Genomic DNA, 24,597 nt, shown 5'->3' with positions numbered 1-24,597 from the left:
TTATTTACTAATGTAAGCTCGCGCTCGATCGGCCCAAAGCCGGCATTCGAGCATCCGAGCAGCGCGGAAGGTCTTAACCTGTCTTTTCTCGAGGCAAAGTATTTTTGGATTAAATGGAACACAATTATCATGTGTATTCTCTCGTTATTTCATCTGACTCCATAAAGGAAAAGGTTTTAATGATATCTGTGGATCATTAATTATGAGCGAATGTTTGACTACTCTGTTTAACTCTTCAATGAAAATAATGTCAAAGTCAATTAGAATAATCAAATGTAACAATTTATTATGTCAGGTAAATGTATCACGCCAAGTTCATAATCAATTCAAAGATAATCGATACAAAACATCAAATTCTCTGGAATAAAGAAAAGAGATGCATACCCAACATTAAGAAATACGTGAGGCTAAGAGATCTCTCTCTCAGCCTCACGGACCAATCTGAAGTACAGTAAAGGCCTCGAACTCCCTGCTGCATTTCATTATATAGAACAAACCCCTCCCTGTGTGTCAGTTATCCATATACTCTTAAAAACCTTATTACCTTTTGTTTTACTTATTTGGAAATGAGACATTTGTACCAGTCGCACTGAGACATTTTAAATGATACCAAACATGAAAAATACTCTGTGATAATCATTCACATTCAACTATACATTTTCTTGGGTGAATTCAGGTGATCATCTGAGCATGAGAGAAGAGGGGGTGAGGGGAGAGGGAAAGAGATGTAGATTAGGATGACTCAGAGGTGAGACTTTCGTCTCGATGGTGAGTTAACCCATCATCCTCCCAGGGTCTGGTCGCTCTTGAAACAGACTGTCCGGCATTTTGTAATTTCTCAATTCTTACACTTACATATGTTCTCTTACATAAATATTGTAATATTTTGTTTAAAAAATTGAAAAATCAATATTATATAATAACTTTATACTTAAGCACCACCCTAACCCCCCACTCCACCTCACCCACCCACCTGCAGCTGTGACAAACATGCTGGGGAAAACCAAAAACCACAAACCTCGCTTTTCAGCTGAAGTCTATAGACACAGGAATGGAGTGATATTAAGATTTGATACCTGTAATTTCTACTAAGAGATCATTTTAAGAAGTACTATTACAATACAGAACAACAAATCTAGATGGCTGTGATCTTGCAGTATTTCATCATAACCGGAATCTGAAAACAACGGTTGGTTGGCAATGGTACTTTCATTGTCTGAGGTTGGCCACCAAAACTGAAGAGTCAAACGTGCAACCGTGTGAATCATAAAACACCCAGAAGTCCGGCCTCCTCGTCAGAGAATGTGCTAAAATAGTGGTTACTGAACGAGCAGCAGAAGCAACAAACACATTACCATACTTCCTCATCTGGTCTGCATCTCCGACTTCTGTGTATTTGTTCTGAGGGTACGTATCTCGCTTCAATCTCTCATTAAGCTGTTAATTTTGATTATGCAAACTAATTTGAACATTTTAAATGCACTGTGTTGTAAAATATAGTTGAAATGTCTAGCTTTCACTTGTCTTTCTGAAGGAAAAATAACCACCAAAAAAGTATAGCTACATTGTGACATGGCACATTCAAATGATCTAAAATTATTGTTATTTTTTTGTATATTTACACAAAGTATTCAAAATTAAAGTTTTAAGGAATGCAATGAGGGTTTACAAAATATATTGACATACATAAGCTTTTTATTGGCCTGTTTCTACAGAACACTGCAAAAACACTGTAATTGGTAATATTTTACAGTAAGGTCCTATTAGTTAACATTAATGCATGTTAACTTACATCAACTAACAATGAGCAATACATTTGTTACAGTATTTATTAATCTTTGTTGACGTTACTTAAAAATACAACGATTCATATAATTAATGTAAGCTGCAGGTCAATTAAATAATATTAACAGAAGCTTTGGTTTGAATACTGTATTAGTAATATTGTAATTAACATTAAGATTAATGCATACTTTTCATAAAGGCTAGAAGTATTTTTTTAAATTGTTAGTTCATGTTAACTAATGGAGTTAAAATTGAACCTTATGGTAATACCGAATAGAAAACACCCTTGTGTCCTTCCAAACCTATATGGCTTTCTTCCCCCCATCTGAACATAAAATAAGATATTTTGAGAAATGTGTGTGTTTTGGATACCAGCATTCTTAAAAATATCTTATGTAGGCCTATTCAACAGAAGTGAGAAAGTTAAACAGTTTTGGAATGACAGTTTTGGGTTAACTATCCTTTTAAGTTTAATTGTTGCATTATTTTTCTATCTCTTTGAATAATTACTAATGATTAAATTAAGTTAAATCACTTTAAACTCATAACATCAAAGGAACTTTTTGTGGAAAATAGGCTACACGTGATCAAAATGAAACATTTTACAATGTAAAAGTATGGCAAGCCGTTTTAACATTTAATCATTTCAACCGACTAGTATAGGGCCCTATGAAATCCGTTTTATTTTTTCACAAATTCCGTTTAATTTTTTTTCAAATTCTGTTTTTTGGGATTTATTTTTAGCCCTTTCGGATTTGCTTGTTTTCTTTTCACTTCTAAGCAGTATTGATTGACCTTTAACAATTCAGTTACACAAACTCACAATTCAGCTTTTTTATTTAAACTGTTAATATATTCAGCAAAGCACATTCAAAATTCACCAAAATTCAGCCAAACCTTCAACAAATCTCTGGCCAAAAATAACAGTAACATGAAGGTAACAATTACAAGGTAGGATTGATGAATATTAAATTAAAGATTAAATGCAGCCATGCTGCAGGGAGACAGAAACACTGAAACAATGATATGTGCCTGACAGAAAGCCAACACAATGACACATAAAAGTACAGTGTTAACCCATCATCATCAGTGACCCCTCCATGTAAGCAAAAAAAGATAAATTACTGACATTTACAAATACAATGCACATTAGCTTATTTTTTATTATTAATAATCAAATTCGGTCCGATTTTCCCGTGGTGTCTGTCGTTATATGCGACCGTGCACTGCGCTCTCCACAACGACAGAGAAGTTTTAGTAGCTAATAGATTTCCACCACCGAAAAACGCTTGCTGTAGCTCTGCTACAGGATTTATTTACGGAGAAGAGAAAAACACCCGTAGTGTTTGTGGTGCACCCCCATTCTTTATGTTGACTGAGCTTTCAATGTTGTTACGGAAAGGGTTAAGTTAATATGTTGGTTCTTGTCACATGAACTGCGGTGCGCTTGCGGCATTCGGAAAAGTTGAGGTGTTTTCATCTCGCTGCGCCTGGAAAAAACGAGCGCATCGCTTCAATTATGAGCGCGCTTGCCACGCGCCTACATTTGAAATGATGAACTTGAGCGCGCAAAAGACACGACATGTGAACGAGCTTGCTTCGACATTTTTTTCCTTACGCGGGAATGTAAGGACGTATGGTTACTAGGCAACATGTTTAACAATGCCATTTGGCCACGGTTTAGGTAGAGACCTTTCTACGTTTGTTGTTTTAAACTGAAGAAATGAGAAGGAAGTAAAAAAAAAAATTGTTTATTTAATATGTCAACAAAATATATGCAAATTCCGTGCGATTCCGTGCGTATAAGAGAATTCCATTTTCATGTGTAAATTCCGTGATTCCGTCCGCGTTTTCCGCATCACGGAAATCATAGGGCCCTACTAGTATCTATTTTCATGCTACTAGTACTTATTTTTTAGATACTAGTATCTATTCCATTAAGTACTAGTACTTATTCATTAGATACTAGTACTTATTCATTAGATACTAGTACTTATTCATTAGATAATAGTACCTATTAATTAGATACTAGTACGTATTAATTAGCTACTAGTACTTATTCAATAGATACTAGTACCTATTTATTAGACACTAGTATCTTTTGTAATTGTTACTAGTAACTATTCTTATTTTACTAGTCACAACTGCTATTTTACTAGTCTTATGTTTTGACTAGTCAGAACGGCCACTGTAGAGTTAAATAAAAAATCTTACTAGAAAAATAAAAATTCTTACTAGTAACATTTGGAATAAATACTAGTATCTAATAAATAGGTACTAGTATCTATTGAATAAGTACTAGTAGCTAATTAATAAGTACTAGTATCTAATTAATAGGCACTATAGTATCTAATGAATAAGTACTAGTATCTAATGAATAAGTACTAGTATCTAACGAATAAGTACTAGTATGTATTGAATAAGTACTAGTATCTAGTAATAGGCACTAGTATCTAAAAAATAAGCACTAGTACCTAATGAATAACTACTAGTATCTAATATATATCTACTAGTCACAATTGGAATACATACTAGTCAGAACTGAATAGTTGATATCTGAATGACAGATCCCCATAGAAGTCAATGGCAAAAAAATTAATTTGTTACTAGTAACAAAAGAATAGTTACTAGTCACTATTGAAATAAGTAGGCCTACTAGTATCTAATGAATAAGTACTAGTAATAAATACTAGTAACTAATGAATAAGTACTAGTATCTATTGAATAAGTACTAGTACCAATTTAATAGGCACTAGTATCTAATAAATAAGAACTAGTATCTAATGAATAGGCTAAGTACTAGTATCTAATAAATAAGAACTAGTATCTAATGAATAAGTACTAGTATCTTTAAAAAGGTAGCCTACTAGTACCTAAAGAATAAGCACTAGTAGCTAATGAATAAGCACTAGTAGCTAATGAATAAGTGCTAGTACTTAATGGAATAGATACTAGTATCTAAAAAATAAGTAGGCCTACTAGTAGTAGGCTAGCATGAAAATAGATGCTAGTCGGTTCAAAGGATTAAATGTTAAAACGGCTTGCCATAGTAAAAGTGAGTTTAACAAAACAAGAAACAATGCAGATGTCTTTTCCACGTGTTAAATGACTATCACACTCTTCTTTGAGTTTGACTTCCAGTATGTTTTCTCTCTAGGGACCATGACGACGAATAACATCACCAACACCACCACCAACACCACCACCAGCACCAGCAGCTTTGCAGTGACATCCACCTCTTCAACCCCCCAAGACCACCTCACAGTGCCCTACAGAATCGCCCTGATAATCATCTACTCCGTCGTGCTTCTGGTGGGCATCACAGGCTTATTTCTCATGATCAGTTTGTTAAAAGCCAACATTCGCTCGTTAACCACCATCGCCTTCCTGAACCTGATGGTCGCACATTTTCTGTTCCTGCTCACCGTGCCGTTCAGAATCTACTATTTCGCGACTCTAAACTGGAACATGGGTCCGGGGATGTGTAAACTGATCAGCGCCATGGTGCATATCCACATGTACATGGTGTTTACCATCTACACCATCATTCTTACCCTTCGTTTCCTGCAATACTACAAGAAAACGAAACGGACTGAGTTTTACAGGAGGCTACACGCGCTAGGCGCGAGCGCTTTAGTGTGGTTCCTACTTCTGCTCATCATGCTACCTCTCGTGCAGATTCAATACGGAAACAAGTCCCAAAGCACTGATAAATCGTCTGAAAGCAATGATACAACAAAATGCTTCAGATTTCAAAATATGTTAACTAACAAGCCCGTCTACGTCCTGAACATGATTCTGTCCATCTTTATTATCAGTGTGTCGGGTCTTCAGACCTGCACCCAGGCGATCATCTTGCACGTTATGATACGCAAGTACGGACAGGCCAGTCGTTCCCAGCAGGAGTTTTGGGTTCAAATAAAAAACCTCATCTTTGTACTTATCTTGCTCACCTGCCTGGTACCATACCACCTTTTCCGGCTGCAATATCTGAACCACACTCAAGATCTTCTTGCGATAAATGAGGTGTTTCTGGCCATCACGGGACTGACATGTTTCGACATGTTAACGTTCACAGGGAAGAACGTGTGTCAGGTGTGCTGGAGCTAAAGCTGTGGCTTGACCATCAGGGTCAGCAGTTGTGAAAATTATAATACGGTGACAATAGAGGTAGCCTAATGAGCACCGCAAATGACAAAAAAGAAGAAAAAAGTTTTTTTTTTTTTAAGAACGTCTAGCTACCGTTCATTAAGTTACGAAACCGTTCATTTATAAATGATCTTTAAACGTCCAGTTAAACAAAATAATGTTTTTAAAAAGTTTTTCTTGGTTTTGCTAACATTTTGGGAGCTTTCTATTTTGTTCTATTTTCGTTTGCATATGTTGGAAACATTCATTTTGAATGTTCCCTGAATGTTGTGAAACTAACATTTTTTAAAAAACCGTTCAACTAAAATGTTTCACAATTGTGTCATAATAGGGCTAGAAAGGAAATTACTATAGGCTACTAATTATTAACTGTGGTAGCTGTGATAAAAATAAATGGAAAGAAAGACACGGAAGCTTACAAAAAGTACTATTTCCATAAATGTAAATTTATTTTTTAAATAGGCCTATTAAAGGGATAGTTCACCCAAAAATGGAAATTCTGTCATCATTTACTTTCCCTCAAGTTGTTCCAAACCTGTATGGATTTTTTCTTCTTCTGCAGAACACAAAAGAAGATATTTAGATTTTTTTTTTTTTTTTTAAATATGGGTGACCAAACAGTTGATGGGCCCCACTGACTTCTATAGTATGGAGAAAAAAAATTACAATGGAAGTAAATGGGGCCTATCAACTGTTTGGTTACCGACATTCAAAATATCTTCTTTTGTGTTCAGGAGGAAAAATAAATTCATACAGGCTTGGAACAACTTGACGGAGAGTAAATGATGACAGAGTTTAAATTTTTGGGTGAACTGTCACTTTAAAATACCTCAAAGATTTTTTTCCAGTTATTTATAACTTAACCAGCTTGAGCCGCTACTACAATTCGCGAGTGATACCGCGTCAATTGGTTTCATTTCTTGGGACGATTTAGACTTATGCAGAAGTCTTGTATGTATGAGTTTAAAAACGTGGATTTGTGTTCAATTATAACCTATAAAACAATGACCAACCGGTGCTCGACCTCTCATTGAAAAACAGAAAAATAGGGATTTGGCGCCCTCTTCTGGTAAACTTGGAGAACGTCAAAGACCCATTCGGAGGTTGGCTAGTTGAAAGGTAAAATTATAATTCTGTAAAACAATGATTTCGGCTATTAGCGTTCAGCCAAATTGTTTATAAGCAAGCATTTTATTTTTTTAATGTATTTGATGAAAAATACAAAAATCTCTGTTACATAGGATATGTATTCGTATTAGGCTAACAGTTAAACATTAAAGGCTAAATTCAAATTCTTCTACTTGTGTACAGGCTTCGTAGCCTACTGTATGTCCGTGTTCTTGACGTCGTGAACCCACGCAAAGGCAACACGATTCATGTCTTCTGTTTTATTGGGGCTAGTTACTGTTTAACATCTCCACCCAACTTTCAGTTTGTTTAGTAAATCGATCTAATGAGAGGCTCCCCCAACACCACCAAAAGTATTATCCAATGACATGTTAAACACTTCATGTACTCGAATTTGCCAACATCGAAACATCATATTTAGTAGCATAAAAGTTTGACCCATGTTGGTTTGGGTTTTGGTGGATTAATGCAAATCGTAGTTGGACGTGGAGAAGGTAAGACCTGATAGTTTTGAGTTGCGGTCATTGAATTGTGGGTCAGTTAAAGAAAAAATAATCCGTTAAACCGTTTGTTTCTATATTTTACCTGGGAATGTAGGAATTTAAAGAGTTCCTTACTACTAACCTAACGTTCCATGGGAAAAGAAAATATCGCTCGGTTTGAACAGTCAGGCTGTGACGTCGACGTTCGTGACTTTTTTATTTTTTCTTGTTGACAAAAATGTAAAGGATTTTAATTTGTGAGCACAAATAAGCAGTGGTTATATTTACACATATTTTTCTTAATTATTACTATTTTATTTTTTATAGCTAGTCAATAAAAAAAGGTTTAAAATATGCTACATTCAATCTAAGCACATTTACGTTCTCTCAGTTATCTTTGCTTTGTAAATAATTACTTTGCATTTTTCATTCAAATATGCCTTACTACTATTATTATACGTAAAAATATATTAAACGTAGGCTAATATATGTATTATAAGTAGGCTACTTGCCTAAACAAGACATATCAATGGGCTTTTTAAATACAAAACTGAACGTAGCCAACTACCTGGATACCATGATATTTACTTGATATTTGTATCAGGTATTGATATTTTACTTCTAAACAGTTCTAGTTTGACCTTGAATTTATTTTTCTTTTGAAATTGTATCATAGATCAACTAATGTAGAGTACATTGCAGTATGATTTTAAGTAAAGTATTCGTCTTTCTGCATTGGATTTGTTAGTGTGTAATGCAATGTATTGAAAATAGAGGGCATGGAATAGATGCCCTCATAGCAAAACTCTTATCACGTGAACATTTGAGCACTTCCTCATTTAAACATTGTTTGTTGAAGTTAAAATGTAACCTGTGCAGTGTTTCCTCAAGAGTGTCCATGTGCTTACTGAATCTAATGTCAAATATTTAAAGTCTGATTTATTTCATATTTTGTTGTCTTTCTTGTTTTGTTGTAGGCTCTGTTTGTACAGTAATGGTGCTATTCTGTTTGACTTTCTATAGTAGATTTTAGTAAAGTAAAGCAGTTTAGTCTTCAGAAAAACACAATTCTCACAGTTATAGATATTATAAAATTAAACAAACTGTTTGGGAAACCAAATGGCAAAGTATTTCACTGAAGTTGAATGTTTTTAAAACTATATTTTGACCAGAGAAACTTGTTTGGTTTCCTTTATGGCTTTGCACATGCATTGCATAGGGCTGTCGTGCTGCACTGATGTCTTTTTTTTGGTGATGTTTTATTCTAATTTTGTCAGAAAGGTTTTTTTTTTTTTTTTGTCAGGTAAACAGACAGTTTGCCTTTACGGCTGCCATTTCTTTCCAAACCTGTATACATTTCGTTCTTCCGCAGAACACAAAATTAGATATTTTGAAAACCACTGCAGTTCAAAATAACATTGGACCCCATTGACTTTCATTGTACAAATAAATAATTTTTTCCCAAAAATATATATTCTTTTGTGTTCTTGGAAGTGAGTAACTTCTTGGGTGAGTAAATGATGACAGAATTTCCCTTTTTGTGTGAACTATCCATTTAAGAAAAAATGGCTCATCAAAATATTACACTCAAATGATTCTCTTAGTCTAGTTTAAATAACATGCTAAACAGAATTTGAGTCAGATAAATGTAAATTATGTCTATAATCATCATATAATTAGAACAGAGCTGCTGTAACTGAGATATCTAGTTTATTAAATATTGTGTAAATTAATTTAATTAAGCATTAACCTATAATAATAAGCATGACATTTACGCAACTTCATTTTAAGCCATGTCTTAGATTAGATTAGATTAGATTCAACTTTATTGTCATTACACAAGTACAGGTACAAGGCAACGAAATGCAGTTTAGGTCTAACCAGAAGTGCAATAGCAGCAAGTGCAGGATATACAGTGGTTCCATAAGTGCAGAACATGGATATGTACTGAATAAATATAGAGTTGAATACTATTATAAACAAAAATTTACAGATAGATTTGTCCTATGAATATAATATACAGATAACTATTACTGTGAACAGAATTTACAGCTAGATATGTACTGAATATAATATACAGATGGCTATTACTATAAACAGAATTTTTACAGATAGATATGTACTGAATATATATACAGATGGGTGTTACTATAAACAGAATGTGAGCATAATATACAGATGGCTATTACTATAAACAGAATTTTACAGATAGATATGTACTATGAATATATATATACAGATGGGTGTTACTATAAACAGAATGTGAGCATAATATACAGATGGCTATTACTATAAACAGAATTTTACAAATAGATATATGTATAAGTTAGGCTAAAATGAGCAGTATAACAATGGATTTAAAGTAGTGCAAATAAAGTTTGGACAGAAGCTATCCGAGTGAAAGTGCAGTGGAAGTAATTGCATATTACAGTTAAAGTATGGTATTGCAAATGTATATGTAAACAGTCGGTACTGTAAATAAACAGTCGGCAGTGCAAATTGAGCATATTCCAGTCAAGGTAGTAGTGCAAGATGCATATGTAAACAGTTGTTTCTGTAATAACAGTCAGCAGTGCAAATTAACATTATAGTATTGCAAATAACAAAATGGAGGCAGGTGTGAGGAGGGAGAGGAGAGTCAATCAGTATATGAGGGGAGTGGGATCAATGAGGGTTAGAGTTTAATAAAGAGACAGCTCTGGGGAAAAAACTGTACTTTAGTCTGCTGGTCCTGGTCCGGAGGCACCTGAAACGCCTGCCGGAGGGCAGGAGAGAAAACAGTCTGTGGGCTGGGTGAGAGGAGTCCTTAAGGATGCTGCGCGCTCGATGCAGACAGCGTTTCCTCTGGATGTGCTCGATGGCAGGTAGTGGAGTCCCAGTGATGCGCTGGGCGGTTTTCACCACCCGCTGCAGTGCCTTGCGCTCTGCAACAGAACAGCTCCCATACCACACTGTAGCACAGTTGGTCAGGATGCTTTCTATTGCACAGCGATAGAAGTTCACCAGGATAGTGGAGGAAAGCTGATTCTTCCTCAGTGTCCTCAGGAAGAAAAGGCGCTGGTGAGCCTTCTTGACCAGGCTGGAGGTGTTGGTTGTCCAGGTCATGTCCGCCGAGATGTGGGTCCCCAGGAACTTGAAACTGGAGACACGCTCAACAGCCATTCCATTGATGTGGATGGTGTCGTGTGTGCCTCTTGACACTTTCCTGAAGTCCACGATGAGCTCCTTCGTTTTGGTGGTGTTGAGGAGCTGGTTATTTTCAGTGCACCATGTGGCCAGGTGCTTGATCTCCTCCCTATAGGCAGTCTCATCGTTGTTGCTGATGAGACCAATCACCGTAGTGTCGTCCGCAAACTTGACGATGGAATTAGATCCGTACACAGGCTTGCAGTCGGAGGTGAAGAGGGAGTAGAGAAACGGGCTTAGCACACAGCCCTGTGGTACACCAGTGTTGAGTGTGATGGACGTGGAGCAGTTGGAGCCTGATCGAACATTCTGGGGTCTGTTGGTCAAAAAGTCCAAAATCCAGTTGCACATGGAGGTGTTGATGCCCAGGTCTCCAAGTTTGGCTATTAACTTAGTTGGGATGACAGTGTTGAATGCTGAGCTGAAGTCAACAAACAGCATGCGTGCATAAGTGTTCTTATTGTCCAGATGTGTGAGCACAGAGTGCAGTGCCATGGAAACTGCATCCTCTGTGCTCCTATTGCTACGGTAGGCAAACTGGTGTGAGTCCAATGTGGATGGAAGAGAGTCTTTTAGGTGTGCCAGGACCAGCCGCTCAAAGCACTTCATTACGATGGGTGTGAGTGCTACAGGGCGGTAGTCGTTAAGGCACTTCGGGCTGGAGTGTTTTGGCACTGGCACAATGGAAGTGCATTTAAAGCATGTTGGTACAGCTGCTTGGGCAAGAGACAGGTTGAAAATGTCTGTAAAAACCCCAGCGAGCTGCTCCGCACATGCCCTGAGTACGCGTCCAGGGATGTTGTCTGGTCCAGCAGCCTTGTGCGCGCTGATCCTGCTCAGTGCATTGCAGACATCTGTGGAGGAGAGTGTGATCGGCGGGTGGTCAGCTGAGGATTTGAGCTTGGTGGCAGTTTCTCTGTTGTCTCTTTCAAAGCGAGCATAAAAGTCATTTAGCTCGTTCAGGAAGTTGACATCAGTGGCTGCGGGGGTGGAGTGAGAGGGTTGTCACATCCCAAGCTGAGAAAACCCCAACCCCTGAGAAAACCCCATCGATTTACAACATCTCGTTTACAAAAGGAAGCTCCTAGTTCTCCTAATGTGCATTTATAAATTTATTGTCCTACAGTCTTTGCCATATTTTGGTTTAGGGATGTTGCATTACTTTGTAAGACTGTTATTTTGCCTGAGAACAGGGCCTGTTGTTTGGGCTGCACCAATAAAACCTCTGGTTCACTCTGGAACAAATGGGGAAAACTATTATCTCTTCATCCTTCTGATAAGTATAGGATAAGGGGAGAAGATAAGTTCTGTGCAAGGAGGTGAGGAGTCTTGGCCAAGGCTCCTCCCTTGTCTTAGAAGATGACAAATCAGCATTCTGAAGAGATGGTCAACCTAAGGCTGCTCTCTCCTAGAGACACTGTCCCAGGACGACTTTAAGTAGAGATACTGGAGCAAGGAAGGGATGAAGTTTTCACCAAGTCCTCTCCCTAAATCCTTGTTGGACATGGATGTAGCCAATTACTGCGAGGGCCTAGACCCGACCTATAGCACACTGGGCTTTGAGAATGCAGAGGTGCTTTATTGTGGTGGTGAGTGCTGTGCATTTTGTCCAAAAATAAGTTTTTAAGTACTTTTGAAGCAGATGGGGTTGATGCTGCTTGTAGTATGATCATTCTGGTCCAATTTTGTGTTTGCTATAATGCTGTTACTGAACTGTTAACTGAATAAATGTCAATTCTAACTGAGGTGGGTGTTAATTTGGCTTGGTATGACTGGAGGGGACAGGCGCCATGTCATGGCTGGTTTAATAGCTGTCTGAACTGTCTGGAATGATTTGTCCCAGCAGAATCATTTACCTCCTAAAGGAGATAACTATTTGCTAACTATTTTGAAAGTCTTTCCATTCAGTTTAAAATTCAACAGAGGGTTTCACTCAAATCCTGAGAAAAGAGTTCTGAGTCTCTGGATTAGAGACAGGGTTCTCCGTGGGTTGATAGGTTGGGAAAAAAGACAAAACGGGATATACTGTATTTAAGTGTAAGTTTAGTATATTTTTTACAACTTCAATGTTAAAGGGATAGTTCGGCCAAAAAAAAAAAATCTGTCATCATTTACTCAGCATTAAGTTGTTCCAAACCTGTAGGCCCATAAACTGTTTGGTTACCCATATTCTTCACAATATCTTCTTTTTTGTTCAGCAGAACAAAGAAACTCATACAGGTTTGGAACAACTTGAGGGTGAGTAAATGATGACAGCATTTTCATTTTTGGGTGAACAATCCCTTTAATTTAAAGCAGGAACAACAATGAAATTAAAAGAGGAGGACATTTTGAAGCGTGAATGGTAGTTTGTCCCATGATCTTATTTTGTACTTTTATTTAGAAAATAAAATAACATTTACTGATGGGACTGGGTCATCATGGGACATTTCTTTGTCAAGGGTGCAATGTTGCCACTTCTAACTTTTAAACCTAGGCCCTTTTGGTTATCCATAGTTCATATCTTTAGCCACTTCGTCATCACAATCTGATGTGATTTATCCAGTTCGGTTCTCCATTAACCTAATGCTGGAATAAAATTGCTGAAGAGATTCCCCAGTTATCTTTACAGTTCTTTACAGTACATCTAAACACAGAGATAGAGAAAGGTCGTAAAATAACTGGAATAGAAACTATTTAAAGGCAAACACACACTCTCTGATGGACAGCTAGACAAATAATTAACTTAATACAGATTTTCCTAAAATTAAACCAATCAGTACACATAGATCTGTCATACTAACTTGACTGAATCTGTTGCAGATAAATGCTAACTAGTGTAAGCATTGACAATTTTTTTTTTTAATGTGGTAACATCTACATGAGCTGATTGTATAAAATAAAAATTAAAAAACACTACTGAATCATCCTCAACCAGTCCACTCCCATGCAAAGCATGCTGGGAACTGAAACTTGACTAAAGAATAAAAATTATTACAAATTTAAATAGATTTCACACAGTGGAATTAAGCATTGTGTTGCTTTGTGTTATTTAAATTGCGCAAAAAAACAAATCTCACAGTTTGAGTTGATGTTTTCATGCAAAATATACATTTAATACATTGTAGGAAAGAGTTTGAGATGGACTGTTTGTTGCATTCAGGTAATTTGTATACATCTGGGCTTCTTTCAGCTTTTTAAAAAATAATCCTGTGTTTAAATGGATAGTTCACCCAAAAATGAAAATTATGTCATTGTTTACTCACTCTCATATCGTTCCAAAACTGTATGAATCTCTTTCTTGTGTGAAACACAAAAGAATATATTTAGAAAAATGTCTCAAATGTTTTTTTTTTTTAAATCCATATTATGGAAGTCAATGGTCACCAAAAATGTTTGGCTACCAATATTCTTCAAAATATCTTCTTTTGTGTTCTGCAGAAGAAAGCAAGTCATGTAGGTTTGGACCAACACGAGGATGAGTAAATGATGACAGAATCTTCCTTTTTGGGTAATCTGTCTATTTAATTAAGCCCATAATGCCATGAATGCAGTGAAATAGTTTTCCAACCCATTTTAAGTTCTGCAACACCTTACTCTGAAACTAAATACTTCAAACAGCCGACAGGAAGAAATTTCCTCTCTCCGAGACCACACGTGCCCTTTGCATTCAAATGATGTTTTATTCTGAAATGAGAAGGAATCACTTTGGGAATCAACTAAATCAGAAGAGATTGCTTTCAACCCACATTAACATTTATCCATGAGATGTCAATCTCCATTGAGTGTCTGTCTATGCTATAAAACAGAGGCTAATCCTAATTAAGTCTGTCCTACAACAGCGGGAGGCTCCAATCAGTCTCAGCGCATAAAAGGCTAAAGTCCCCTGCTGCATTTCTTTTGTTGAAATGTTATGATTTTGGATGCACAAAGGAATGATTGATTTCTCATCCTTGTCTATATGAACAGAAGGGTGCCACTCTCGGTTGCATTAGAAGGTCTTTTAGGATGAGCATCCTTTGTTCACTTATGCAGAACTCTTCCTTATTCCCCTCATTAGTAGTTATGATCGAGAGACCGAGTAAAAAGGCTGAGATTTGATAGATGTGTTGTGCTGTAGCTTTATGAGACTCACTAGGCTCTGTGTTTGTTAGTCTAGCTTGAATTAGCATGCTTAGCTTAGCATCTAGAAGCTTAGCAGCAGTAGATCTCCTCTATTTAGAGTTCTGGATGTACAACAGACATGATTCTCTACTTTAAAATATCTAAAAGCCACCCAAGTGAATCATCGAGCCCTCACTTGACTGAATGAACAGTTTTTGCTACTCAAACCAAAGTGTTCAGGTGGCAATAACAGTTTTGTGATGATCTCAGTCCTGACTGTCCGTGTTGTTGTTCACAGAAAACATGCCGACAGAGCCCAGCATCAGTCAAGGAGAAAATGGCGTGAGCTCCAACTGCGCAATCTGTGGCGACAAAGCCACAGGTAAACATTATGGCGCGTCTAGCTGTGATGGCTGCAAAGGCTTCTTCCGCCGGAGCATCAGGAAGAGTCATGTCTACTCCTGCAGGTACACTGTAAAATAAATATTGTGTATTGAAAATCATTTTTATGGTGGAAAGAAAATGTGTTCTGTTATTTTAGTATTACATACTATATACTATATGTTATATTATATATATTATATAATATAATATAGTATATATTATATTACTATATATTTACTATACATAATAAATGTTTTATTTCAGTTTGACAAATTTTAGAACTTATTTCAATTAGTTGTCAGTTTTTTTTTAGTTTAAGCAGTTTCGTTAACAATAACAGAATGAGATGGGAATCGCGAGCAGATTTAAAAAAAATATTTTTAATGACATTCTGTTGCGTTAATGGTTACTGCGAACATAACAAAACATGGTAACACTTTACAGTAAGGTTCCATTTGTTAACATTAGTTACTAACAATGAAAATAGGTCTACCTCTGAAGCATTTGTTAATCTCAGTTAATTTCAGCATTTACTAATGCATTATTAATATCAGATGTTGTATATTATTTAATGAACCCGAGCTAACATGAACTAACAATGAACAGTTGTATGTTTTTGAACTCACAAAGATTAATAAATACTGTAACAAACGTTTGGATTATTTTTGGTAACACTTAATTTTAAGGTGACGTAGTTACACGTTGCTACATGTACTTACTATAGTAATAACAGTAAATTATGCATAATTACAAGTAACTAACCCTAAACCAAACCATAACACTAACCATTGCTCTATAGTAAGAACATGTAGTTAATTAATATTACTCAGTATTTATTTAAGTAAGTACAATGTAACTATGTCACCTTAAAATAATGTATAACCTTATTTTTAACTGATGTTAGTTAATGCATGAATGGGCACTAATGGAAACTACTGTAAAGTTTTACTATTGTAAAGCGTAAACTGTATAACCTGATTCACAACTGAGTGCCCCTTATTAGCTGGTTCGCACCAAACGCACCAAGACTATTTTTTATATATATATCATATATACATCTAATTTATTGCTGTAATGTTAACAAAGTGTTTACAAAGTATGGTGTTTGCTCTTCTGAAAAAAAATATCTTCTTCTTTTGGGCAGGTTTAATCGCCAATGTGTTGTTGATAAAGATAAACGGAACCAGTGCCGTTTCTGCAGACTTCACAAATGCTTTCGAGCTGGAATGAAGAAAGAAGGTAAACATTTTATATGCATGCAATTTTTCCCACAAATGCTTCCATTTCCCACAGTCTTGAACAGACATCTCATGGAGTAACAAGGAAGAGGGAACTCAAGTGAGTAAAATAGATGATGCCATAAAACTTGCCCTGATTACACAAGGATGTTTAGTTTATTGGATGTATAACCTTGGCTTAGACTTTTATGATGGGCGATCATGTGCTCTCCACCTCACTTTCCGTGCGTACACGTTGTTCAGGACTGTGGTCAGTTAAAGTTTTACCTCTAGCTTATGCAGGGTTTTGTACGACAGTCATGCATTATTTTTTAATTTGCTCACCATCGTTTCTCATTTCTTCTGAGAAAAAACAGCTTAAACCAGCCTAAGATGGTTTACTGGTGTTAGCTGGCTTAAAGGGATAATTCACCCAAAAATGAAAATTCTGTCATCATTTACTCACCCTCAAGTTGTTCCAAACCTGTATGACTTTCTTTCTTCTGCTGAACCCAAAAGAAGATATTTTAAAGAATGTTGGTAACCAAACAGTTGATGGGCCCCAGTGAAAATAATACTATGAAAGTCAATGTGGTCCATCAACTGTTTGGTTACCGACATTCTTCAAAATATCTTCTTTTGTTTACCTGATTGTCAAACTGGTCTTCCAGCCAAAACCCCTCTTAGCAAACTACCAAAATTAAGACTGGCCAACACCAATAGCCAACCAAGAACAATCTTAGGCTATTTTCTTTCTCACAAGGTATCTTCTGAAGTTTGATTCAATGTCAGAAGTCTACATATGAGAAAAATCACACATACCTGTATAATTTTTTTGTAAGGACAGTATATTTATTTTCAGCTGCTATTTGTAGAAGTAGAAATCAATATAATTTAAACAAAGTATCCAAAAAAACATCTAAATAATTATGTTTGCATAGAGAAAAGTATTTATAAAATGATTTAAAAATGTAATGCAAGTAAAGTAATGCAAAATACAGTAACATGGCTAGTAGGAAATATTTATGGCTGGCAAAATTTCCCAATTCATTCATCATTATGTGGCAAAACACAACAGGTGTAGCAAAAAGGTAATTTTTGACTCTTTATACGTTTAATGACATTAAAATACATTATAAGGAATGATTTATTCTGCCAGTGAACCCCTTATTTCTTGGCTGTTCGTGTGTGTAATATCTTGGCAGTGTGATTTTCTGCAAATAAGCGTGAGAAACACACCCATCATCTTGGCTAATCAGTAATAACTCCTAACTGTTATTAGCTCACTAATCAGCAAAATTGTTTGTGCTTGTTTTAAGCTGTGCAGAATGAGCGGGACCGTATCAGCTCTAGGAGGAACATGCAAGACTCACATGATCTGCCGCCAATCACAGCCCTCGCTCATGCTGAAGCTCTCTCGCAGCAGGTAAACTGTCCTATCAAGGTTAATCGAAACGCTCACACGCACACACACAAAAAGAAAGAGAAAGAATATCAGTAGAAAAGGGCAGAGACATGGAAAATGAAAAACATGCATATTACGGTATCTGCGGCAGTAACATTTATTGCTTTTGAGCAATAAATCATTGGCATGATTGTCAATTATAGCAAAGGTGTATGGGTTTAATGCATTCTGCTAGAGATAAATAGTCACCAAAGACAAAAATTAACCAGCGACAGGGCTGATTAAAGAAGGAAGAGAGGTTTCATCACAGTAACTCTGATGAAGTTCTGCTCAGTAGTTAATAATAACAAAGAGAGATAAATAACAACTGTAATTTGCATGAGCGTTGCTTTCTTTGAGCATCAGTCAGTGAGTGTCATCAACATTTCTAATTATTTGCATGAGTACCTGTGTGAATTTACTCCGAGAGAGGCAACAGCCTGTGCGAAAGCATTTTTAGAGGACATTGTAAATTCAGTTCTTCTCTCTTCTGTCTCTCAGCAGATCAACGCTGCCAGCCCAATGGACCCTGCTGATGTTTCAGAAAAAAAATCAGCCACTATCAGTGACGTCTGTGAATCTATGAAGCAACAGCTGCTTGTTCTGGTAGAGTGGGCTAAGTACATCCCAGCCTTCGGCGAATTGCCACTTGATGACCAGGTAATGGCCTTTGGAAAGCAACACTGGCTGTGCTAATTGGGGAGGCCCTTGGGTTAAATTGCAGGGCCGTTCACCGAAGCTCAATATTTGCTATTCTCATGGCTGACTTGGTTTAGCCTCCATTTAGCATGCTGTCTGTGTTGCTCTAAATTTCGGATTTCCCACCTTGCATTTATTGTTATTGAACATGCAGAACCTTCCGGTGTTTAACTATGAGCTTAAAGGATAAAAATGCCATTTAGTTCATGTGTATTAGCTTTGAGGTCTACTGTATGGTGTACTCCTAAAAAATGACTAAATAATTTTTAGCTGTTTTTAATGCATTAAAAATTGGCAGTTTTTCTCTTCTGGACCAAAATGAATGACTCATTTAGCATTTTGACACCTGCAGTCAACTAGTAGTAGGCAAGATGGCAAATGTTTGGCTGCTTAGGATTGCCCAGTTAGCCCTCTGCCGGTAGAGATAATAATTACACTATTTGTTTCCATTCAAATTTTTTTTTTTATATATACTATATATCTAGCTATAAATTACAGGAACGTCTGTCATGTAATTTATGATATAAATGATCTGTTATTCGCATATCTCTCGAACCTTTAGTCCGATGGATTTCAAACTTGACAGGTGTCTTGCACGAGTAAGTGCAGTGCCAAGTTTGACGTTGTTTGGATTAGAAATGCAAAAGATATCGGTAAATATATCGGTAAAAGAAGCACTTAGAAGGTTGTGGTTTAAAAATAAACATTCTGACATTAGAGGGTTGTGGTTTAAAAATAAACGTTCTGACATTAGAGGGTTGTGGTTTAAAAATAAACGTTCTGACATTAGAGGGTTGTGGTTTAAAAATAAACATTCTGACATTAGAGGGTTGTGGTTTAAAAATAAACATTCTGACATTAGAGGGTTGTGGTTTAAAAATAAACGTTCTGACATTAGAGGGTTGTGGTTTATTCTGACATTAGAGGGTTGTGGTTTTATAAACAATGTCAGTTAAACAAAGTCAGCTACACTGTTTATTTCTGAATATTATATTTTATTCATGGACATCATTTGTAGTAGCCTATTCACAAACTGTTTGCTCAAGCGTAGCGTTTTTTCGGAGTTCACTGTGTAGCCTTCTCCCTGAATCGTTGCGCTTATTCATTTGTGGATGTTAACTGAATCTGTAAGTCAGCTACGCTGTTTACTTCTGAATATTATATCTATCTATAAATTACAGGAACGTCTTTCTGTCTGTGTGTGTGTGTGTGTGTGTGTGTGTGTGTGTGTGTCTGTTATTCGCATATCTCTCGAACTGTTAGTCCGATGACAGGTGTCTTGCTACGGGCACGAGTAAGTGCAGTGCCAAGTTTGGCGTTTGTTTGGATTAGAAATGCAAAAGATATCATTAAATATATCGGTAAAAGAAGCACACATTGGCTTTTGCCACTTTAGCCGCTGGCCACTCCCCCTCTCACACTGACACTGAGTGAGCACAGCGCAGGACCAGAGACAGAGAGGGTCGAAGAAAGCAGCGGAGCTTAAGTAGCGTTTTCTCGGAGTTCACTGTGTAACCTGCTCCCTGAATCGTCATGCTTATTCATTTGTGGATGTTAACTGAATCTCAGCTAACTGAATCTGGTGCGCTTAACGTTATCGCTACTGTGTAATAGTAGCCTATGCTATTCACCAACTAAACATATCCTATTCAATGCGTTCACAGTCTCTTTCACGGCCATCATTTGTAGTAGCCTATTCACAAACTGTTTGCTCATAGCGTAGCGTAGCGTTTTCTCTGAGTTCACTGTGTAGCCTGCTCCCTCAATTGTGTAGTTCAATTTTCCATATTTATTGTATGTCATTATGTCAGTATCAGTATTTGCTTTCTACCATGCACAAATAAAAATGTCACTGAACTTTTGCTGTGTAATTGTAACAATGAGCACTCAAACACACCGAACCAACAATTACACACACAAAAACTGATTTTGCACGGGCACTTTGCACTAGTAATGATTAAAGACATTTATAATATTCGAAAAGATTTCTATTTAAAGGGATAGTTCACCCAAAAATTGTATTAAAAAAAAAAAAAAAAAAATGCTGTTCTTTTGAACCTCCTATACTTCAAATAATTCTGAAAAAAACTATCACAGTTTCCAAAACAATATTAAGCAGCACAAGCTGTTTTCAACATTGATAATAATAAGAAATGTTTCTTAAGCATATTAGAATGATTTCGGACGGATCATGTGACACTGAATACTGGAGTAATTGCTGATGAAAATATATCAAAATAGAAAAAAATTCACAATATTACTGTTTTTACTGTATTTTTGATCAAATAAATGCAGTCTTGTTCAGCATAAGAGACTCTTTTCAAAAGCTCAACTCAAGTCATACTGACCAAACATTTTTGAACAGTAGTGTATGTGTGTGTGTGTGTTTTTCTTAGCATTTCCTTATAGTATAACATATTTTCATTACATTTCATTGTGGTTTAGTAGGTTTCCAGAAAACTGTTAAACCAGGCCTAATTTTTTTTTACAGGTTAGTTTATTACGTGCTCATGCTGGCGAGCACCTTCTGCTGGGTGTGGCTAAAAGGTCAATGCCATACAAAGACCTCTTGCTTCTAGGTAACTTCTAATAGAAAGTAATTTTCACCTTTCAACATAATTGTAGATAGACACACACACACACACACACACACACACACACACACACACACACACACACACACACACACACACACACACACACACACACACACACACACACACACACACTAACTCGAGCGGATCTTTTGTTTATTATTTTCATTGCAGGTAATGGCTGTGTTGTCCATCGAAACTGCCCTGAGCCGGAAATAGGTCGCGTATCTAACCGAGTCTTGGATGAACTGGTATTACCCTTCCAGGACATCCAAATTGATGACAATGAATATGCAGCTCTAAAGGCCATTGTGTTTTTTGATCCAGGTACTGTATATGCAAATAAAACAGAACATTAATTTAACACTTAATATCTATCTTAAAACACAGCCCTACATGTTACAAATTTTCTTCTAGATGCCAAAAGCTTAAGAGACCCCTCTAAGATCAAGGCGATGCGCTGTCAGGTTCAAATGAGTCTGGAAGACTACATTAATGACCGGCAGTATGACTCGCGTGGGCGATTCGGGGAGCTTTTGCTGCTGCTTCCTACTCTGCAAAGCATCACCTGGCAGATGATTGAGCAGCTACAGTTTATCAAGCTTTTTGGTCTTGCCAAGATAGATAACCTGCTGCAGGAGATGCTTCTTGGGGGTGAGTATGAGGTGAAGCATTCAATTGCATGGGCTTTTGAAGCGGAAAAATGCTTCATGATCATTTTTTAAATTAGGTGAAAGCAGGTACTTTATTCTGAAACAAGTTTGCTTGATCTTTCTCTTATAATACCGCATATTACACTGCAAAATGTAAAACGATGAGGCAAAATAATGTATGTGCTGTATACCATATTAAGACATTACTTCTGGAGCGGCTTCATTTAATTATGGTAGACTAGCTAAAGGAAACATTACTATTATTATTGCTCATAATTAGCATTATGGATCTGATCAAACACTTAACATCAAGTATAACATTTTGGAACATAATTTATGCTACGGACATGAATGCTACGACAAATCATCTGGATTCGACATAGCTAGTTTCTAAATGTTATTGATCTTATTGAGATCCATGCATATGGCTTCAAGTTTCATTTTCTAAAAGAAAATGTCATCAAAATATCTTAATCTTTCCCGTGTAAATGAGAGACTACTCTCTGGTGACTTGATAATATTCATTAAAAATGGTTTATTCATGCACATCATTATTTTTGAAAAATTCATGTGCCCTGTCGCTCACATGAGATCGCAGCAATGGCAAACAACAACGATCCCACAATCCAATTCCAAAAGGAACAAAATCAGGTCCCGTCCTACATTTTGGGGGTCTAGGGTTCAGGAAAAAATAGAAAGGATTAATTTGTTGCATTGCAGCCAGTTATGTACTTATGTATTTATGAATTGTCATTTGTTTCAAGTGGTGTTTATAGTACTGTAATGTATTGTATTGATGTGTATTGATGCGGGACAGTGAATGCTGTGGGATACGAGACAATTTTTGGAAGAAGTTCCAACAGTAAATAATTTCACTTTATTTTGATGGTCCCTTTAACACATTCTGTTGACTATAAGCAAGGTTTTACCTGCATGTCTACAAACTCTCATTAGAGTGTTAGTAGACTGGTAGAGTTAGGGTTAAAATAAGTTGACATACTTGCAAAGTTACTTATAGTCAGTGGAATGTCTGTTGGAGGACCATCACAATAAAGAGTTAGCAGATATTAAGCAGACAGTCTACTAATACTCTAATTAAAGTAAGTTCACATGAAGTTGCCAAGTTGCTTTTAGTCAACAGAATGGGGATCATCAAAATAAAGTGTTACCATAAAGTGAAACTGAAATATGAATTGAAATAAAAAATGTCATGCTGGTGTAATATTACCAAAGATTTCAGACATACAAAGACGGTGCACTCATGAAAGTGCAACATATAGCAGAATAAGTCCCGCCTTCAAAATAAAAGAGCCAATCGCTATTTAGAAAAGTCATTGCGTCACTGCTGCTGCCTTTAGGAGAACAGTCAGTGTTCTGAGATGCGCACTTATGACTGAACATGCGCATTGGCTGGTCCAGCCTGAAAAATGATTTTTTTTTTGTCATGATTTGAGTGTTTAGAAACAAAATTTATAAGACAGTTGTTGTCAGATATCATTGGTGTTGTCAGCTCCACAGCAGACTTCTTCCCGACATTATGTCACGAAAGTGTGGATACGGAGGAACATTGTGTGGGCTTAGGGTTCCATTTGGGACAGGGCCGATATTACTTCAAATGTTCATTATGTAACTTTGGTATCTCTGTCACCATCTGTGATTAAAAGTTGGAAGTACTGTAGCATATCTGCCACCATATAACCAACTTACTTATGGATGTGATGCAACAGGCACAGATGAATGTGCTAAACTTGAAATTTTTCCGTCAAATTTGAGCTGACCGCTCAAAATATGAGTTTTGTAGGCTTACTTACTTTTGGAACACTGTTTTTTATATAGTAACTCAATAATCGAATTTATTTTTGCAGGTTTAACCACAGAACAACCTCACTTGTATCACAATGGTCACCCTCAGGCTCCATTAACAGGACAGACTATAGTCATTAGCTCCATACCAGGACCTGCACACTCACATCAGATGGGTAAACATTTTTCTTTTATTTATCCTTTCATAAATAGTCAGTGTCAGTGTCCAGACATCATACATTAGTGAAGTGTTATTTTACTTGATTTTATTTTTATATTTGAATTTGAATAATTTGCTCATGACATACCAAGCTACTTTAAGTGTGTTTTATAGCTTTTCTGTTTTTTTTTTTTTTCAGCATCCCCAGATACCCCTATTCCATCTCCCACTTCAGTACAGAACCAGGAGGCCTACAAGCCCCCCGACAGCCCGGCTCTCCTGCTAACGCCACAGCCCATGGCAAACAGACTCTCTCCTGAGCCTCTATGAGCGTCCTTTCTAGCGCAGGCCGTGTGTGTTTGTATATGTGTAAATTGTGTGAGTTACACCCTTCCCCTCCTCCAGCGCAACATGTTTAACTGATCCAAAGAGAACTTTACAAACACATTCCAAACGTATTGTCAAATTGGACCACCACAATTTGAAAAAAATTATATTGGAAAGATTTATTGTTGGCAGACCTGGTTTCTCCTTATCAGCCGGAAAACTTGTCAATGTAGACAATATTCGTTTATTAATAACCAATTATTGTCCGTTTTTGTACTATTAAAAAGTCGAGATTTAATTTATTAAAAAAATTATACTATGCAACACTCAAGAAATGTAAATTTTTGCTTTAAAATGTGCTCTTTAACAATAAATAAATACACTTTGGGTCTGAGTTGTTTTTTATTTATTGATTAATTTGTAAATAGCTCTTTTACTTTTGGAAAAGTATCAATATACTATACACTCTATATGTTCAAACATATATTCTAATATATATTCTG

At 36.5% G+C, this 24,597-nt stretch overlaps 2 protein-coding genes across 6 annotated transcripts; both read left to right on the top strand.

The window, feature by feature from the left end:
* The first annotated feature begins 1,267 nt into the window (after nt 1-1,267).
* gpr141 (G protein-coupled receptor 141) lies at nt 1,268-9,014 on the top strand. The gene is made up of 2 exons (XM_082184047.1): nt 1,268-1,407; nt 4,943-9,014. Exon 2 carries the CDS (start codon nt 4,948-4,950, stop codon nt 5,893-5,895), a length of 948 nt encoding a protein of 315 aa, XP_082040173.1. The 5' UTR covers nt 1,268-1,407; nt 4,943-4,947; the 3' UTR covers nt 5,896-9,014.
* On the top strand, nt 7,418-24,488 carry hnf4g (hepatocyte nuclear factor 4, gamma). 5 transcript variants are annotated; one of them, XM_082184042.1, is made up of 11 exons: nt 9,170-9,339; nt 11,753-12,319; nt 15,112-15,280; nt 16,342-16,436; nt 17,734-17,840; nt 18,363-18,518; nt 21,049-21,136; nt 21,326-21,478; nt 21,569-21,805; nt 23,670-23,783; nt 23,967-24,488. In XM_082184042.1, the coding sequence occupies exons 2-11, from the start codon at nt 12,193-12,195 to the stop codon at nt 24,095-24,097; spliced, it is 1,377 nt and encodes a 458-aa protein (XP_082040168.1). In that variant the 5' UTR covers nt 9,170-9,339; nt 11,753-12,192; the 3' UTR covers nt 24,098-24,488. The 5 variants fall into 5 exon arrangements, with proteins under 5 accessions (XP_082040170.1, XP_082040169.1, XP_082040168.1 ...); XM_082184041.1 differs by having other exon boundaries at nt 18,360-18,518; XM_082184044.1 differs by lacking the exons at nt 9,170-9,339; nt 11,753-12,319 and adding an exon at nt 7,418-7,556.
* The last annotated feature ends 109 nt before the right edge of the window (nt 24,489-24,597 follow it).

Source organism: Leuciscus leuciscus, assembly GCF_965113295.1.
Source record: "Leuciscus leuciscus genome assembly, chromosome: 11".
Classification (NCBI taxonomy): domain Eukaryota; kingdom Metazoa; phylum Chordata; class Actinopteri; order Cypriniformes; family Leuciscidae; genus Leuciscus; species Leuciscus leuciscus.
Note: the sequence above shows the minus strand (reverse complement) of the source record. Positions and strands in the feature narration are given on the sequence as shown.

Coding starts and splice junctions, on each gene's coding strand:
- hnf4g (XM_082184041.1), top strand. CDS start 12,193: ATGAAGTTTTCACCAAGTCCTCTCCCTAAATCCTTGTTGGACATGGAT. Junction 12,320..15,111: donor AGAGGTGCTTTATTGTGGTG/GTGAGTGCTGTG, acceptor TGTTGTTCACAG/AAAACATGCCGACAGAGCCC. Junction 17,841..18,359: donor CTGAAGCTCTCTCGCAGCAG/GTAAACTGTCCT, acceptor TCTGTCTCTCAG/CAGATCAACGCTGCCAGCCC.
- gpr141 (XM_082184047.1), top strand. CDS start 4,948: ATGACGACGAATAACATCACCAACACCACCACCAACACCACCACCAGC.